The sequence below is a fragment of the Pelobates fuscus genome, chromosome 1 (assembly GCF_036172605.1).
Source record: "Pelobates fuscus isolate aPelFus1 chromosome 1, aPelFus1.pri, whole genome shotgun sequence".
Lineage (NCBI taxonomy): Eukaryota > Metazoa > Chordata > Amphibia > Anura > Pelobatidae > Pelobates > Pelobates fuscus.
This window is the reverse complement of record NC_086317.1, coordinates 335,148,314-335,169,138: the sequence shown is the minus strand read 5'-3', so window position 1 is coordinate 335,169,138 and position 20,825 is coordinate 335,148,314. Positions and strand designations below refer to the sequence as shown.

Here is a 20,825-nt window from a genome sequence, read left to right as displayed (position 1 = left end):
ACAGGGGCTGAGGAGGGCGACAGGGGCTAAGTAAGGTGACAGTGCTGTGGAAAAAGGGACAGGAGCTTAGGAGGAGGGGGGGAAGGACATGGGTTGAGGAAGGTACCATGGGCTGAGTAAGGTGGCAGGGCTGAGGAAGAGGGACAGGAGCTTAGGAGGGGGGGAGGCATGGGCTGAGGAAGGGGCCATGGGCTGAGGAAATGGACAGGGGGCTGAGGAGGGGGGCGGGGGCTGAGGAGGGGGGCGGGGGCTGAGGAGGGGGACAGGGGCTGAGGAGGGGGACAGGGGCTGAGGAGGGGGGCGGGGGCTGATGAAGGGAGCAGGGGCTGGAGGAGGGGGACAGGGACTGAGGAGGGGGGCAGGGCCTTAAATAGGGGGACAGGACCTTAAAAAGGGGGACAGGGACTGAGGAGGGGGACAGGGACTGAGTAAGGGGAAAGGGCTTGAGGAGGGGGACAGGGACTGGGGAAAGGGACTAAGGAGGGAGACAGGGACTGGGGAGGGGGGACAGGGCCTTAAATAGGGGGACAGGGACTGAGGTGGGAGACAGGGACTGAGGTGGGAGACAGGGACTGAGGAGGGGGACAGGGGCTGAGTAAGGGGATAGGGCTTGAGGAGGGGGACAGGGACTGGGGAAAGGGACTAAGGAGGGAGACAGGGACTGAGGAGGGGGGACAGGGCCTTAAATAGGGGGACAGGGACTGAGGTGGGAGACAGGGACTGAGGTGGGGGACAGGGACTGAGGAGGGGGGACAGGGACTGAGGAGGGGGGACAGGGACTGAGGAGGGGGGACAGGGCCTGAGGAGGGGGACAGGGCCTGAGGAGGGAGACAGGGCCTGAGGAGGGAGACAGGGCCTGAGGAGGGAGACAGGGCCTGAGGTAGGAGACAGGGACTGAGGAGGGGGACAGGGGCTGAGTAAGGGGATAGGGCTTGAGGAGGGGGACAGGGACTGGGGAAAGGGACTAAGGAGGGAGACAGGGACTGAGGAGGGGGGACAGGGCCTTAAATAGGGGGACAGGGACTGAGGTGGGAGACAGGGACTGAGGAGGGGGAACAGGGACTGAGGAGGGGGGACAGGGACTGAGGAGGGGGGACAGGGCCAGAGGAGGGAGACAGGGCCTGAGGAGGGAGACAGGGCCTGAGGAGGGAGACAGGGCCTGAGGAGGTAGACAGGGACTGAGGAGGGGGGACAGGGCCTTAAATAAGGGGACAGGGACTGAGGTGGGAGACAGGGACTGAGGAGGGGGGACAGGGCCTGAGGAGGGGGGACAGGGCCTGAGGAGGGGGGACAGGGCCTGAGGAGGGAGACAGGGCCTGAGGAGGGAGACAGGGCCTGAGGAGGGAGACAGGGACTGGGGAGGGAGACAGGGACTGAGGAGGGAGACAGGGACTGAGGAGGGAGACAGGGCCTGAGGAGGGAGACAGGGACTGGGGAGGGAGACAGGGCCTGAGGAGGGAGACAGGGCCTGAGGAGGGAGACAGGGACTGAGGTGGGAGACAGGGACTGAGGAGGGGGGACAGGGACTGAGGAGGGGGGACAGGGACTGAGGAGGGGGGACAGGGACTGAGGAGGGGGGACAGGGACTGAGGAGGGGGACAGGGCCTGAGGAGGGAGACAGGGCCTGAGGAGGGAGACAGGGCCTGAGGAGGGAGACAGGGCCTGGGGAGGGAGACAGGGACTTGGGAGGGAGACAGGGCCTGAGGAGGGAGACAGGGCCTGGGGAAAGGGACAAAAAAAAAAACCTAAAGTGCTTTCCCCCCTCCCTGAGGCTTACCTTGGGCCAGGAGGGGTGGGACAGGATCTGGAACCTGCAGCCTGCAGTCAGTGGAGTAAGCCGGCCTCTCCTTATGATGTCAGGAGGAGGGGGCGTGGCTTCCTCTGCTCCCCAGCGGTCCTGTGAGAAGAGCAGAGAACGTCACGCCCCCTCCTACTGACATTATCAGGAGAGGCCGGACGACTCCACTGACTGCAGGGTGAGAGGTGAGTTTAAAATCCGAGTCCCCAGTCAGAGGCAGGGGATTCGGATTTGTGCTCCCCCTGCTCTGGCAGCCGCTTGTGCCAGCCCTGGGTCCTGCAGGACTAGTAATGCGAACGGTGTTACTGCTGTGGGAAAAGTGCAGGAACGCCGTTCCCACGCGTTCCTGCAGGACTCGAGCCCTGGGGCTATCCATAGGCGCGACCACGTGGTCGGCGCCATATTGGATTCGGGCGTGATGCCCGGAAGAACTACGTGCGCGGTTCCCGGCTCGCCGACGAGCAGGTAAGCTCGTGTATTCGGTGCGGTCGTGCCGGTCGGGCACGACCGTGAGGCTCGGCGGGCCGGTGACCGCAACAGTACCCCCCCACTCGAAGACCGCGCACCGGGCGGTAAGGACCCGGCTTAAGAGGAAAGCGGTTGTGAAATGACCAGATAAGACGGGGCGCATGGACCCGGTCAGCAGGAACCCAACAACGTTCCTCGGGACCATAACCCTTCCAGTCAACGAGATAGGACAAGACACCTCTGGATAATTTGGAGTCCATGATAGAACGGACTTCGTATTCTTCTTGATCACCCACTACCAAGGGCGGAGGAGGAGTGGATACCCTGGTGTAGCGATTGCAAGTAAGGGGCTTGAGCAGAGACACATGGAAAGTATTCGCTATTCTCATATGAGCCGGTAGTGCCAAAGAATAGGTCACTGGATTAATACGTTGGGTAACTCGAAAGGGACCTATGTACCGAGGGGCAAATTTCATGGACGGGACCTTAAGCTTGATATGTCTTGTGGAGAGCCACCACCTGGAAGATAGACAGGATTAGCGCCCCGTTTTTTGTCAGCTTGGACCTTTGCTCGTAATGAAGCTTTTTGCAGAGCTGAATGGACGGAATCCCAGGTATCATGAATCGATTCTAAACGGGTGTTCAAAGCGGGGATTTCTGTGTCTGAGAATGCAGAAGGAAAAACAGTGGGGTGATAACCCTGATTAACAAAGAATGGACTGTGATTAGAAGATTCATGAGTGGCGTTGTTTCTGGCGAACTCAGCCATGGGTAAGAGCTCATACCAGTTAGATTGATTGGCATTTATAAAGCAATGTAAATAGGCTTCTAAAGACTGATTCGCCCTCTCTGCTGCTCCATTTGTTTGAGGGTGATATGCTGACGAAAAGGAGAGTTCGACGCCCAATTGTTTGCAAAAGGAACGCCAAAACCTAGAAACAAACTGGGTACCTCTGTCAGATACTATGCTTTTGGGTACACCATGCAACCGAAAGATCTCTCTCAAGAATATTTGAACTAGATCTTGAGCAGATGGTAATTTTTTAAGTGGGACGAAATGTGCCATCTTCGTGAATCTATCAATAACCATAAGGACTGTATTAAACCCGTTTGAACTGGGTAGATCCACAATGAAATCCATGGCCAAGTGGGTCCATGGAGCACTAGGTATGGGCAGTGGTTGTAACAGTCCAGGAGGTGACCTAGGAGGAACTTTAGAAACGGCACATATTTGACATGCTCCAACATAATCTTTGATATAGTTTCTAAGAGCAGGCCACCAAAATCTCCTGGAGATGGCAGAGAGAGTTTTATGGACTCCAGGATGGCCCGCTGTGAGGTTGTCATGGAACAAATCTAGTACCTTCTTTCGAAACTGAGGTGACACATACAGTTTGTCCGGAGGTTTTCCCACAGGTGCCTGAGTTTGATCTGCTATTATGGCACAGAAGAGTGGAGAAGACACTTCGGAAACTGTAGTGGCAATGAGGCATTCAGGAGGTACAATAGGATATATCACCTGTTCCGGAACTTCATCTGTCTCAAACTGCCGAGAAAGTGCATCTGCCTTGGTGTTTTTAGTACCAGGTCTGTATGTAATTACGAAATTGAATCGGGAGAGGAACAATGACCACCTAGCCTGACGAGAGGACAGTCTCTTAGCGTCCCCAATATAAGCCAAATTCTTATGATCAGTAAAGATCAAAAGTGGCTCTTTGGAACCTTCCAAGAGATGCCTCCATTCCTTAAGGGCAAGTACAATGGCCAAAAGTTCCCTATTCCCTATGTCGTAATTCTTCTCTGCAGGTGTGAGTTTGCGAGAGTAAAATCCACAGGGATGTAAAGGCGTATCAGGACTTTCTCTTTGAGACAGAATGGCTCCAACTCCTGTTTCTGATGCATCCACCTCTAGGATAAATGGCTTGGATGGATCAGGATGGGTCAGGACAGGTGCTGAGGAAAATAAAGATTTTAATCGTTCAAATGCCTCTCTTGCTTCTTTGGGCCAAGATATACAATTTGCTCCTTTTTTTGTTAAATTGGTTATAGGGGAAATCACGGAGGAAAATCCCCTTATGAATTTGCGGTAGTAATTCGCAAAACCTATAAAGCGTTGAGTAGCTTTAAGGCCCTTGGGTAATGGCCACTGTAAGACTGCCTTCAGTTTGCGAGGATCCATCTGGAAACCAGACGGAGATATAACGTATCCAAGGAATTGTATCTCCGTTTGGTCAAACTGGCATTTCTCCAGTTTACAGTAAAGGCCGTTCTGTAACAGGGTTTTCAGTACAATTCTCACATGTTCGTGATGTGTCTCTAAGTCTGGGGAATAGATGAGAATGTCGTCCAAGTACACTAGAACGAACATGTGAAGGTACTCTCTTAGGACATCGTTAATAAAATCCTGGAATACCGCTGGAGCGTTACATAATCCAAACGGCATAACCAGGTATTCGTAATGTCCCATTCTGGTGTTAAATGCGGTCTTCCATTCGTGACCGTCCTTAATCCTGACTAGATTGTATGCACTTCGGAGATCGAGCTTGGTAAAGACTCGAGCTCCCTTCAATCTGTCAAATAGCTCTGATATAAGGGGAATAGGGTAGGCATTTTTTATGGTAATCCTATTCAAACCCCTATAATCAATACAAGGGCGTAGGTCTCCTTCTTTTTTAGAGACAAAGAAGAATCCAGCCCCGGCTGGTGAGGAGGACCTACAGATATGACCCTTTCTGAGAGCATCCTTAATATATTCCTCCAAACAAAGATTTTCCTGGGGGGACAAGGCATAGACTCCTCCCTTGGGAGGCATAGTCCCTGGTAATAAGTTTATAGTACAGTCATAAGGTCTATGAGGAGGTAACCCTTCTGACTGGACCTTGTTAAATACCTCTTTCAAATCCATATACTGCTGTGGAATTTGTGTGGTCAAGGGAGGTGTAACAGGAACATTAATGGTACCAATAGGTTGTGGGATTTGCTTAAAGCAAACACCTTTGCATCTCTCACCCCAACTCACAATCTCTCCTTCAATCCAATCCAAACGTGGATTGTGTTTCAGGAGCCAAGGGAAACCGAGTATTATCGGAACTGTAGGTGAAGATATGATTTGAAAGGTCATTTCTTCAGAGTGGAGAATACCCACTGAAACAGTGATTGGCAGAGTTTCGTGTGTGATGAAAGGCTGGGTAAGAGGCCTTCCATCAATGGCCTCGACTGCTATAGGTTTCTCTTTATGTCTTAAGGGCAGGAGATGTTGTGCAGAGAATTCTTTGTCTAAGAAATTCTCCGCTGCCCCAGAGTCAATCATAGCCTCACACTGAACAGTAGTGTTCTCGAAAGATAAGGTTACTTTGACAAGGAAACGGTTCTTAGTCAATTTAGGGGACATATACATCACACCTAAGGTCGGTCCCCGTACGTGCCTTAGGTGTGCAAGTTTTCCGGCCGAATCGGGCATGACGATCTTAGATGTCCTTTCTTGCCACAATACATACATAGCCCCTCGTTACGTCTGTGTTGTCTCTCTGCCTCAGTGAGTTTAGCGCTGCCCAATTGCATGGGTTCAGGTTCTGGAAGAGGCGTTTGGCTACTCACCACTGGGTTAGAGAAACGAGGAGCTATGGACAAATTAGAACGTCTGTTACGTTGTTTGTTTTTCTCTCTCTCTCTGAGCCGGTTATCAATGTCTATCATGTAGGTAATAAACTCATTAAGATTAACCGGAAGGTCTCTAGCTGCAGTCTCATCTTGTATATTCTCAGCTAGACCTTCAGAAAAAGCAGCCACCAGACCGCTATTGGTCCAATCAACCTCAGACGCTAATGTCCTGAACTCTATTGCATAATCGGCTACAGAACGACTGCCTTGCTTGATTCTCATAAGGGCTTTGGCAGCGTTCTTCTCCCTGCCTTTAGGTTCAAATGTAGCCTTAAAGGCCGTAAGAAAGGTACTGTAATCACGGGCTACTGCGTCACCACTTTCCCATAAGGGGTTAGCCCAAGTCAAGGCTTTTCCAGTTAATTGGTTCATCAGATAGCCTATTTTAGATCTATCTGTTGGGAATGAACCTGGGGAGGCCTCAAAGTGGTATTCTATTTGGTTTAAAAAACCTCTGAATTCCTTAGAATCACCTCCATAACGAGGGGGCGGTGACAAGGTTATGGACGGTGGTTTATGTGGTATGGGAACCACTACAGGTGGCGGAACCACAGGTGGTACAGGAGGGACCTCTAAATAGGCAGTCCTCTGGAGCAAGGTCTGAAATGCCTGGGCAAATTGGTCTAACCTGTGGTCCATATCCTCCACCCTATTTTCACAGGCGATCATATGTTTGCATAGTTCTGCAGGATCCATGGCCATGTCGTAATGTCACGATTAGTAATGTGGTCCAGCACGCAGAAACTATGTAAACATATACATAAGTAAGAAAAGGAAAATAACAGGATAGAGCGTAAACCGGACCTTAGAATGGCCGGACTAATACGCTAGAGACAGAGAATGGTCAAAGGGAAAGCCGAGGTCAAGGAAGCCAGAAAATACTCAATACCGATTAAACAAGCCAAGTCAGGGAAACCAGAGATCAGAATAACCAAGGAAACGCCAAGGATCAGGATACCAGGAAATCAGAAACACGGAATAGCACTTTCAGGAAACCAGGAAACTGAAACCACGACATGGCCAAGTACTGGGGTAAATTAGGGGTTTAAATACCCCTCTCTAAGCTATGATTGGTCAGAGGGCGACCTCTGACCCCAGAACGTGCGTGTGCGTTGACGTCGTGACGTCACGCACACGTTAGTATAATTCTCGGGGGCGGGGCTATCCATAGACGCGACCACGTGGTCGGCGCCATATTGGATTCGGGCGTGATGCCCGGAAGAACTACGTGCGCGGTTCCCGGCTCACCGACGAGCAGGTAAGCTCGTGTAGTCGGTGCGGTCGTGCCGGTCGGGCACGACCGTGAGGCTCGGCGGGCCGGTGACCGCAACACTGTGTTTGGTTTTTGCCAAATGTGGCACTGTACATTATGGCCAAACATCTCCACTTTGGTCTCGCCTGTCCAAAGGACATTGCTCTAGAAGTCTTGTGATTTGTTCAGATACAACTTTGGAAACCTAAGCCATGCTGCCATATTCTTTTAAGAGAGAAGATGCTTTCTCCTGGCAACCTTTCTAAACAAACCATACTTGTTCAGTCTTTTTCTAATTGTACTGTCATGAACACGCTAACAGAGGCCTGTAGGTGTTTTGCAATATTTCTGAGCATTGCATGGTCTGACCTTGGGCTGAATTTGTTGGGACGTCCACACCTGGGAAGATTGGCAACTGTCTTGAATGTTTTCCACGTTTGAATAATCTTTCTCACTCATTTGTTTGGAAATTACCTTATAACCCTTCCCGGTTGGACACCAATAATTGCTTTTCTAGAATCATTGCTTAAGTCTTTACTCCCCGGCATTGCTTTCACCTGAATGCTCCAGATCAGCAACCTCCTAAAACTTCGACTTTTACAGAGGTGATCACACTTGCTGATGAGCATTTGATTAGCAGCACTTGTCTGCTACTTATCCTCTTAATTCCTATGGAGGCAGTAAGGTGGGCTGTTTTTCACACGTAGCTTCTCCATTTCGGCTTTATTCTTGTTAAATAAATCATGACACAGTGCAATATGTTAGCAGCTCCATTACTGACCACAAGCAGAGCAATGTATCAGCTGCTTAAAGGTTACCCCTTCTTTTATGATGCAAAGGAAGCTCCAATCAGGTGGGTGATTTTGTTAGCCAACAGTTTTGACATGTCCCTGGAATGAATTCCTTTAAAATGTTCAAGAGTGGGTTGGCAGACACATCCATGGGATAATGAGGACTGGGAGCCCTCCTGTCCTTGTCACCTGGTGACACAAGGCTCAACATCCCACCTGTTTTATGGATCCGGAGTCATGAAGTGAAATCAGATGGTCAGCAGGAACAGCCGAGGATAAGAGATCCGAAGGACTACTTCATATATATCTATATTGACTTTCCCTTTTGGTTTCCTGAGGCTGGTGAGCAGACCAAGGCTTTTTATATATCATCATTGTTTTTAGTTTTACTTGAATAAAGAATATACTTGCCTTTCATTCGGGTTGCAAGTGTTTTCCCACGGATCCCACGTACTCTAGGGGCTGATCCTCCCTGAGTGCTAGAGCCACTGTGATTTTACCACTCCAACCTTGTGAGTGAGATACCTTAAGAGCTACTTTTTCTTGGAGTGTATACATATAAGTTTGATTGTGCTGCACTAGGAGCCCTCTCTTGTTTTTTTTTTGTCTCCTTTATAGATACCAGAGTTCCCATTGTTGCAAGTATATCAACTTGTTACTTCTGTGTGGTCACAAATATCACTGTTTGCACCAATTATTAATACTTATACACCTAGTATGCACCTAGGTTTTTAACACTGATGCTGATTGTTACTTTATAGAGGTTTTATTTTTTTCAAAAGACCCACATAGTGAGTGTTATATTTACTGTTGCCAACATCACTATTTTATGTATCATTGTATCCCACCTGTTCTGCCAAAGGAAGGAAGTAGTAGAGGGGTGCTGTTGGTGTTAGTTGGCTGTGCAGAATCAGATACAGTACCAGTCGCCATGCTGCCTGCCCTAATACTTTGTATTTCCGTTTCTTTCCTTGATAATACAATCTCCTTGTGTCTTTGCAGATGTTTTTCTTATCAGCACTATCCCCCGACTCACTTCCTTGCTACACAATTTACAAATTAAAGTGTAAATTGTGTGGCAAGGAAGTGAGTAGGGGGAGAGTGCCGGGGTGTCTTTAAACGTAATGCCCAATTTTGCTTTGGCATGATATATTAGCCTTGAACTCTTCGCCTTGTGGCTAATGAAGATGCATCAGTGACAGTGGAAACTGTAGCAACACTAGCTCTACACTTGTTGGTTGACTTATGGTAATGGGAAGGTAGGTGGTGGTGTTAATAATAATATCCCTGGGTGAGTAACTTCTGGTACCGGTAAGAGATGATGCTCCAACTGTTTCCATTAAATGAAGCAATTCAACTGCAGACAAAGATGCATAAAGTGGCGAGTGCACATTAGGTGCAGAAAATAGTGGACTGCTGCCTCTCCACTCCGAACTCTCCTATTGAAATGTATCTACCTGGAATAGGGTTAAACAATTTAATGCAGTGTTGAAGGAAAGAGTGATATCATCCTCACCAGATTCATCACCACCACCACCATCAAGACCAGACATTGGGGACACTACTTCTGTACTCTGCTCTACCTCTTCAGTAAATGTTGTCTTTGATGGGGTCAACAGAGTCTCTGCTGAGCTCTCTCTATTAGTGGCCTCTTGATGGTGGTTAGAAGAAATAACACAGGCTATGACAACAATTCCACTGGTTTAAACAACACCTTGCTTCAACTACCATAAAACACAAAAACTGTAATGCTTAAGCAAGCTGTGATAGAAGCAATGTCAATAAAAAGGCAGAGATAAAACCTTCCACCTCCCAGATGGTGAATCAGATGTAACACACATGCTGCTAATCCCACTAACCTGCATCTGAATACTTCTAATAATGGTGGTGGACGTAACAAAGGTGTCAACAATTCACATGGCAGAGGAAAAGACATTAAGCCATGGCATTACTGCTGATGGTAAATGGGGAATACGACACCTTCTCTTACCCTTCCTCAATTTATTCTTGGAATTAGGACATACAATGATAATTATTGTGTACACTGAAACAATATTATTCAGCAAAAATAGTGTGGTAAAATATCTTCTACTTAGAGTGGTTTTAAGTGACACTGGCAGTAGCTAGCCAGGTAGATAGAGCAGTAACCTAAATCCTCACACTTGGATCAATGGTTATCTCCCACACAAGCACAGGAATTGCAAAACACAACATTAGTCTGTCTGTCTCAACAGATGCAGTGAATGTGTCTGGAGGAACCCTGCCTGGAAGTATAGAATGTTTTACTGCTCTTCCTTTCCCCTCCTCTAATGGTCAGTGTCACTTGATCTAATATATTCAATATTTAGTGGCTGTCCTCTAATCATCTTTTGTTTTCCACATCTTGCTTGGACAGCAAATGCAGTGCACATGATTAGGCAGACTTCTTCACAATGGCAAACTAAACTTATTTGCCCCCACCAACAACAAAACTCCAGCTTGTTCTCCATTCCATTCCCATTTTTTCTGGCATGTTGCCTTTAAAGTCTAGTCGGTGCCTGTCTGAATTTTGATGATCTTCCCCAACTGTTTCATAGTTACTCCAGGGCTATAAAAACGTTTTAGCCCAGTGGGTCCCAAACCAGTCCTCAATGCACCCTACCAATCCAGGATTCAGGAAATAACTATGTGTTTCTAAGGTGTTTTTAGAAAAGAAAAAAAAAACCTTAGACACAACTGTATAATCCCCAAATCCTGGATTGTTAGGGGTGCATTGAGGACTGGTTTGGAAAGCACTGTATTAGCACGATGTAAGGTCTGAATGTTTTCTAGGGAATTCCAGCTATCACTGGTGGTTCTAGATACAGTTTGGATTAAGTATCATTATTCCTGTATGTAGGTATGTAGGACTACCCTGATGTGTAAGCGTGAAATTCACCATGTATACTGTGTCTGTGTGTATCGGACATTGGAACTATACTAAGAAAGCAGGTCATCTGCATTTAAAGTGCATCCAAATGTATTAATCTGCAGCAAACTATTATGTTTATGCCTCTAAACTGTTCATTAAAAAAACATTAATCCTCAGAGCTCATTGTGCCTGTTTTAAATTTTATCAGCACTTCAAAGTAGTTAGTTACTGGCTCCCACAACTATCAGCCATAACTATTGCTAAACTAAATCCACCTTGAGATACATGTAAATAACTAACTTTTCAATATTAAGAATAAAACTATCTCATTAGAAGCAGAGTTTCTGTCAAATGTATGACTTTGATAGTTTGTTAAATTAACATGCCCATATTTGTGTTGTGTTTCTACAATTTTAGTCATGTTGTCATTTTTAGAAATTATTCTATATTACCTATTTTTTCATATGGACCAAAAAAAAAAGACAAAGAAATTAGTAAAAACAAAGCCCCAAATATTCACATTTCAGATTTAGAATGTGTGTGCAAAATCATTCAGTGACATATAACTCATAAATAAAGGTTCACAATCAGAAATACATTATCAATGAAAAGGCTTTTTGTATGTCTAATCATAAATTCCTACCTATGATCAAGTGCAATATATTGAAAGCAAGCTCTCCATGAGGTTATACACAGATAAATATAGAAATTAAATACATTTTCCTATAAAATAGATATATAATAAATCATATAAAACATTGAACAATGAATAAAGTAAGAAGTACCTTATTTTGGGAACAGTAAAATCAGAAGGAAGTTTAGAGATCTTTACCATCTGTGGCCTGTTGGGAAATTTCTCAAAGATACGTAGACGCAAGGGTAGCTTTTCTTTGGTGTCAGCATTAGCTTCACTTTGCTTTAGCTAGGGGGAAAAACGTGAAAGAAGATTTTGAAGCAATGAATAAAAATCAACAGAAGATGGCAGCAAAGACCTACATAGACCATGAGCTACTGCTAAGCATTAGATAAAATCCTGAAGCCTTTAAAAAAAATTGAAGACAATATACCTTTTTAATAATAAATATTCTGCGCGTACAAAGCTATGTTATACAACCTTTATGACCCTTGCAACCTATATTTATTTCTATGAAATGCAATCTAATTAACAGTATTAATTATCTTGATTTGTAAGCTCTTTTGATGCTTTTTATTATAATAACAATTAAAGAAAGGGGCTGTGGAGTAAAAACAATAAATTAATATGGAGTAAATGATTCCAAACAAAACCAATGTTTCATAGCAACCACAAAATCTGTTTTACTGTAAACACACGCGTACATCAATTGTCTGACTCTATATGACACAATTTGTATTGCAAATACCCAAGCATACATCAAACATGGCAGGAGGCACAACAACTAGAAGAACAGACATACTAGTGGGGTTTTAAACACACTTCTGCTTTGTTGTACAAGGTGTATAAATGGGCACTACTAAGCATCCTTAGACCTATTGTTTTATTAACGGGAGTGTTTCTAGAATCAAAAAACAATCAGGGAATGAGTCAGAAAATAATCTGGTGACCCCTTCCAAAAGCTCCACCACCATTCTCCATACCCTCCCCCTCCAGTTCCACTACTTAACACACCTTTTTGGCACACTCACAGTTACTAACACATACACATACACATACACACAAACACACACAAAAACACAGATGGGCAGATACACATGAATATGCACAAGCACAGAGGCAAACACAGCAACTTACACACATATACACAGACTGGCATACATAGGGACACACACACACACACACACACAGTAAGGAGCAAGCCAACCAATCAGAGCACTCTGATTGATCTTGCATAGAGTAGAAAACCCATATAATTTTTTTTCTTTTTACTTTTTTTTATGCTTCATTTTTTTTTAAGATAATAGCAGAACAAATACAGTTACAGTTAGATAGTGAAACATTTTACAAGGGTCATAAAAGCAGGACACTAAAAGCAACACAAGTGGGCATAACTCACTACAGATAGGTTGAAACTGAGGGAGGGCATCAGGTCCCCCCAGTTATTGTAAGACAATAGATTGGTTTTTTTTAGGCAATAGCCCCTACCTGCTGGCCTTCAAAGACAGATTTCAGTCTATATTTGGCAGAACAGGCGACCTAGAGTGTCATTGGAAATTCTACAGAGAAACTGGAGGGAGGGGGGTGTATCTTTTCCGGATGTTCAAAACGTATATATTATCAATATGACAGAACATCTAATTATGTGTGATAATGTTACAGCTTTAAGACCAACTTGGATAGATTTTGAAAAAGCTGATCTTGGCAACCTTGAACCTCTATCTCTCATATGGTGTGATAGCGAGTTTGTAAAAAATATAAAAACTAATAACCCGATGAATAAAACAATGATCTACATAGTAAAATATCTAAAGAAAAAATATGGTACCAAACATATATCAAAAAAATGCCCCATTAGCATGCTTAAAACTCTATGTAAAAGATTTAAATCTTCAAGAATGGGAAAAAATGTGGAATTGAAACATTTGAAGAGTTAGAGGGGAACCAAATTTTAAAATTTCTAATGTTACAGCTTAAATACAATCTCCCTTCTAAAGAAATATTTAACTATTTAAGAATAAAATCTTTTATTTCAAGTAAAGAATTCTCGGAAAATACCCCAATTGATCAATTTATAGCATTTCATTATAAGAAAAAAATTGCTTCTAGATTTAATCAATTTATAAAAAAACAAAAACAAATAGATAAAGCGTTAGCAATGATCAAATGGGAGCAAGAATTTCAAATTTCTTTTCCGCTTGACGAGTGGCTATCTGGTCTACATTTAGTAAAAAGGTACATACATGGGGTAAACATACGGGAAGTATATTTCAAAATTGTCTATAGATGGTATTTGGTCCCTACCCGATTACATAAATTTCCACCTACACTTCTACCAGACTGTTGGAGATGTGGTAGAGCATTGGGTTCATTCCCTCACATATGGTGGGAGTGTGAGGAACTGAACCCTATTAAAACAATTATTTCCGGTCTGGTAAATTTTATTCTTAAGGTACAAATTGATATCATGGCCCAAATGTTTCTGTTCCATTTAGATATGTCAAGGGTTAAAATTAAAATTAAAATCCTCTTGATTCATATCTTTATGGCAAGTAAAATAGTTATGGCCAGGAACTGGAGCAATATTGGTCCTTTAAACTGGCATGACATACGGACACAAATTGATTTCCAACATAGGATGGAAGCAGGTATAGCAATGGACAGTGCATCTAAAGAGAATTATGACGAAATTTGGGCTCCTTGGGTTAGATTTTCAAGAACTAAAATTCCATTCCCCCACTGATCCCCCAATACCATCTCTTTATTGTTAGTAGTTTCTTTATTTTTATTTTTTGTGTCTGTTTTGTTTGGGTATGAAAGGCAGAATTGTGATTGTTTTTGTGATTTGTATACTTTTATTGTATTGTATAATATGACATATTATAGTTTCAGCAATGATACGTATTTAAAATAATGCATTGTAATATAGTAAATTGATATCTAAATTATGTTATATGGATGAAATTAAGGGGGAAATAAACATATATATATATATATAAACATTTTTTTTTAACTTTTTATGATACAAATATACCAGTCTGAATGTGTATTTATTACATTTATTGTTACAAAACAATATAAAACTCATTACGCTACATAAATTTAGTAACAGTGTTTATATAGTGTGTTCAGGAAGTATTCAGGTCTTTTTATTTGTCTCTATAATTGTATCACTTTTTTTTCTAAATCAATCTACACTCAGTACCTCATAATTACAAGGCAATATACTGATTTTTAAATACTTTCTTTAAAAAAAGGGGGATATATGTAGGTATCCTGTGCATGTTCATTTCAGTGTATTATGCTGCTGGCCTGTTCACAGAACATGGCTTAAATAATGGTATTGGCAGTCTTTAGCTTACATATTACACATGCTGGTGTACTATTTAATATTATCAATGGATGTCAAAACATTTTATTTATTTATTTATTATTGCAATTTATATAGCGCCAACAGATTCCGTAGCGCTTTACAATATTATGAGAAGGGATTTAACTATAAATAGGACAATTACAAATAAACTTACAGGAACAATAGGTTGAAGAGGAAAACATCTGTAGAACCACGAGGTACCATAATTTTTTTATATTTTGCAACAAGAGTAACTGATGTTCTCACTGGATTAGTGAGAACATTTGATAAGGCCTAGGTGGAAATACTGATAAACAGTTGGAATAGTTAGGCATTTATGAGGATAATATCTAGCTTCTCTCTTCTTGGGTTAGCATTTCTTTGGCCTTCACATGTCACTAATGCCTTTGGTTCCTCATTCTGACCCTTTCAATAATTTGCTATGGAAGGACAGGGGACTTCACATGATAAATCACCCAGGTGCCTGATCAAAAGCTTTACAAGCAACAGTTTAGTTAGAGCTTCTCCATTTTAGGCACTACAGATGCTTCCACTGTAAGTCAGAATATCCCCATTACATGAGAAGTACTGAACAAAAAGTCCAGAGGTGCAGTCTATTTAAACTCACAGTTTGTCGTCAATAATGTAGAAACGTTTTCTATATTGCAATATAATAAAATGCAAGCACTTGAGACAACATGGATGACATAGCTCATATGCAGAAATAGAACACTTAATAACTTTGAGTACATTTAGATATAAATATTATCATGCCCATGATTCATCCATGGATGGCAGACAAAAACAGAAAAAAAAATCCAATTGGAACACAGAAATAGTTCTATAATATTGCTGGCATATACACAGCCATCTGGTTCTAGATAATTACAGTGTCCCTGTAGCTGTTTTTGCCTACATGCCAGGATTGATGTGACTAATTGAGCTGGTCCTTGACATAGGCTATACTGTGATATCTACATAGACAAAACAACTTTTGTCAAACTATTCTCTGGGGTTAGAACATTTTGTAATGTTCCTTGTATGGGTAATATACGTATATTAGACCTATATAGCTAACAGTGGGGTCAATTAAATATTATTTTTTTTTTTTTTTAAATATCAACTATCTTCAGAATCATATTTTTTTTAATTTATACTTGATTTAATATTATGGAATTCAAGATGTATCGGTGTGCACCAAATAGCTTGGCCTTGTCAAAATACATTGGAAATGATCTCAACTTGCACATTGAGGGAGTGGAAGTGCTAGTGCCTCATGATTGACTATATGTTGAGAATCTTGCCTGCGATATCAGCCCATGTAGTTGGCATACATAAAGGAACACATTAATGATCTCAACCAAAAAGGCAGAGCTTCATGAAGAAGATAGTGCTGTGATGGAGAAAAGCTAAGAAATCAACCTTTTTGAACCATTGTAGCTATAGGGATAATTGTGGGGCAAAATATTAAAAATAAAACACAGCACTGATAGGTGACAAGGGCACTACAGCATTAGTATACATATTTTTATTCCTAACACTATAGGATTCCTTTAAATGCACTGTAACATTACAGCAGAGCTAGCCCTTGTAGAATTAGATATTCATACAAAATACTTCAATGGCAATAAACCTATTTAACCCCTTAAGGACCAAACTTCTGGAATAAAAGGGAATCATGACGTGTCAGACATGTCATGTGTCCTTAAGGGGTTAAGAATAAGGAACTATAAAAGTTATGTAATACAGAATGATTTCCCCAAATGTGTAGACTGTATACGTGAAGCATAGAAAACAGCAGTGTCAAATGAAGATTTCTAAGAAAGAATATTTGTTTAGGCTACAAATTCATTGTACATGCTGCATATACACATTATTCACATATAAGCTATGCACATGTTAACAAGCTATTAAATATACTGACTTTTCTATTTGAAAGATTTGATGTTTTTAAATCATTCACTATTTTCTTTCTGACTTGATTCTCATTGTTGCTTTTTTGTAGCATCGACCATACCTTTATAACTCTGAATTGTATGTTGGTTGATCATTGATTTTACTGCCACAGACTATGTGCATGTTCTTTAGCATTTGTTAAAGAAACAAAAGTAAAAAAATAAAACAAACAAACAAGCAGTTGAGAAGGAGTAATAAGATTTCCTTTTAACATCAGATTCCGATGTTAAAAAAAAGATAATACTCTACATGCTTGGTATGAAATTGAAGAAAGATTCATCACCCATCTAAATAACCTGACCAAGGTCTTGAGGCCAATAAAAAACTCAGCCGGGATACATGTCGGTTTATACCCATAATTTAATCTTAAAGTCTTTGATTGATTTTTGGAACCAGTTCCAGAGTCAGATTAATATAAAAAATGCAATCTTACCGGCATATTCTTTAAAGTTTCTGAGCAGAATGAATGAAAATTTAGACTTAACTTTATGGCCAATGCAAGGGATCTATTATATATCAACTCAGCTAAATGGGTCCAGAGTAAGAACGTTTCAAGATCTTCAGCAAGATCTTCATTACCTAATGATCAAATATTTAATTATTTAAGATGTTATTTTTTTATTTTCTTGTGAGTGCTCTATATCAGGATAAATTATCAATCCCGCTAGTAAACTGAAGGAAATAATTAAAAAAGGCACAGAGACAAAGCTATTGTGTAGATGTGCAGACATAATAAGATTACTGAAGAGTCCACAAAACCCAAAGCAATAGTCTACTGGGAAAGAAATTTACAGATACAAATTAACATGAAAGATTGGTACTCTGCTCTGCAAACTGTATATCATTTGGTTCACTGTCTAAACATTATGGAATTGCATTTCAAACTAATGAATAGCTGGCATCTAACTCCATCAAAAAATGGCAAGATTTTTCCCACTGATACACATTTTTGCTGAAAATGCGACCTAGCTAATGCTGAGAAAATACATATTTGGTGGTATTGTCCCCCCAAAAGGTCTGCTTGGGATAAATTAGCTCTCAATGTCAACAAAAATCTAGCCCTTTTGCAAACCTGATCCCCAGAGATGGCCCAACTTCATTTAAACTTACCTAACCTACCCAAAATAAAAAATAAAAATGTTTTGATTCATGCTTTAATGGCCTTTAAAACTTTAATTGCAGGAAATTAGAAATTGATAACCATTGACTCCTGGCCCCAAATTAAAGAATGTATTAAATATCAATGCAAAATGGAAAGAGGGATTGCATCAGTCTTTTGTATCAACCCGACAAACTATAGAACATGGGATAATTGGATTACTACATTAGACTCCACAAATACACTCTAGGATTATCATACCAACCTAGACACCATGCCTTAGCCAACGACCCTTCCTAAAACTGAAACCAGGATTTGTATAATTATTTGTCTTTTATTTATTGATTGATTTATTTTTTCTTTCTATGGTTTTCTTTTTACTCCTTATTTATTTATTTATTTTTTCGATATAATATTTTATTTTTGTTGCCTTTGCTGTGTAATATTTTTGTCTAAAAGCAATCATATTATAACAATATATGCTTAATTATCTCTACTGTTTATTGTCATATAAACGTATTTATGCATTTATTAAAAAATAAATCAATAATTAATAAAATTTCCCTTTATTTAATGTTCCTAGCAATATTATCCTATCAAAATATTTTTTTAAACAATTAAAGTATGCAATAATATGTAATTTACTAAAAAAAATAGCAAGATATTATATCATTTTAAAAGTTTATTCAAAAATATTAAATCAAGGCCTATATGTCATCTGAAAGATTATATTACAAATGGAACCATGAACCTTAATAGATTCATTTTCATGAAAATGTTATAGAATACTATACTGTACTATACTGTAGTATACATTGATAACTATGTATGGTTGAAGAAGATAGCGTCATCTACGAATATTCACTTTTAGGCATTTAATAAAAACCCAAACCTGATGTACATAAAAGCTCCTTTATCCGTTTTATTATTGAATAATATGTGAACTATCAGATTTTGAATTCATTGTTCGAGAAACCTTAATATTTTTGTACATCCTGTTTGTTTAGTGGAAAATGTGAGTCAAACGTAGCTGCTATAAGTAGATCTAGAAAAATCTACTTTCATTATATTGGTTTGACCGTAAATATTTTAAAATTACATTTAAAATGAAAAGCTTTCCTGCAGAGATGTGGTGGGTTATAAAGCATGCGTCCTTTTTAATAATTCTAGATTATTTTCTTAAACTCAGACCCAAACTTTATCCTCTATTTTTTTACAACAGAGAAAATCAGTTATTTCTCTTCTACTCTTGTTTGTCAGCAAACCGAGGTAGAATATTGCAAGGTGGTGATTTTCTAGAGGTAGAATAGCTTTAGTGCTATCGATTTGCAGGAGGCTTCTAATACATGGTCTCAAATGAAGTATTCCTGTTAAGCACAAGTCTGTGGAAATGTATTATTTCTGGGTACACATATATAAAGTTTGACAATCAAGTATGTCAAGGCGAATAGAATGTGTTTATCAAACAAGTAAAATGAATGAGAAGCAACTCTTGTCAAAATACTACAAGTTAGTGGAAAGTAAGAACAGTTACAGTGCGAATGACTCGCTTGAGGCTGCAAATGGTTTCAAATGAAGAATCTCCTGTTTTACATCAGTAAGTATAGTGTATTATTTTGGGGAAAAGCATAATGTTAACAAAAAAACAAACAAACAAAAAAAATAACCAACAACTTTGAAGTTCGAGTATGCCATGGCGAACAGAATGTATTCATCAAAAAGATGCACAAAATAAAGCTTTTGCAAAATTTACGTGAGTTTAGTTTTTTTCTCAAACTACCCACACAGAAACTCAACTGTCTTAGTATGGATGTAAATGTCACATTTATAATCAACAAGTAAAAGCTAAAAGAAACAATGTTCATCAAATTAAATCATACCATTGAACACTGTAATTAAACTGTATAAAAAGCAGTGTAGAATCTAATCGTTAGAAACTCTGCGTTATATTCTCCCATTATCCTTTTATGTTCATCGAGCTTTAATTTGTATTATTGTATTTGGTTTACTGAATAAATATTTTTATAAGCCATCACTTTATATATCAGAAATAAAATAAAAAAAATGTCCAGAAATAATAATTTTAAAAACACGTGAACTCTTAATAGAACAGTCATACTTCGTTGAATTTAAGCTATTAGCGGTTCACATGCAGCAAATACATTTAATATTTTGTTCTAGATTATTCATAACAGGAAATTGCCAGATCAGTCAGTCTCTAATTAATACACTTTATCTTAGCGTTTCAAAGCCTGTGCTTTTTATTCCACATTCAGGTTTCTTGTCTCCCTTGGAATAAATGATAAGGTGAGTAATGAACAGATGATTAAATAATAAAATTTATTCTGGATTTAGTGAAGTATAATAAGGTTACTCTTCATTCTTGCCATGTCCTAACAATATGACATCTCAAAGAGATCCCCAATGTGTGCCTGTACTTCATTAGACATTAGTAGAATTAAAGAACATATTAATAGTAGGATCATTTTTTTTAAATATACAAGCACATTCTCTCCAGAAATATAAAGGATAAGTAATAAAAGAAAAAATTATTAGTTCAGCAAGGTTCTCACAGCTGGGTAAGTCTGGTCTAGGCTTATGCAGCTTAATTGACAAGCTCATTATCATCGTGTTTGTGATTAAACGCTCCATTGCCATTTCATGGGATTAGACGAACCTCCTGCTGTGCTACAGCTTTCAGGAACAATGTGGATCACCACACTGCCCAAGTGTCGAACTTACTTCTTACAGTTATTAAAATATACTTTTTATTATCTTCTCTTCCATGGCCAACCTGTCCATCACTCAGATTACACACAGATTATTGACAACACGTCGTATTTTGACTTGTTAATCAACCATATATATTGTGACGGTACACTCACTAGTGACCCCTGTTAAAAAATTAGCCCAAATATATCAAAT

The 20,825-nt window shown here is 40.6% G+C and overlaps 1 protein-coding gene across 1 annotated transcript in view; it reads right to left on the bottom strand.

The window, feature by feature from the left end:
* The window catches only part of NALCN (sodium leak channel, non-selective), a 550,494-nt gene that overhangs the window by 94,327 nt on the left and 435,342 nt on the right, over nt 1-20,825 (bottom strand). The window contains exon 17 of the mRNA XM_063425294.1: nt 11,645-11,781. Within this exon, the coding sequence (XP_063281364.1) occupies nt 11,645-11,781 (137 nt within the window). The remainder of the gene's footprint in view (nt 1-11,644; nt 11,782-20,825) is intronic.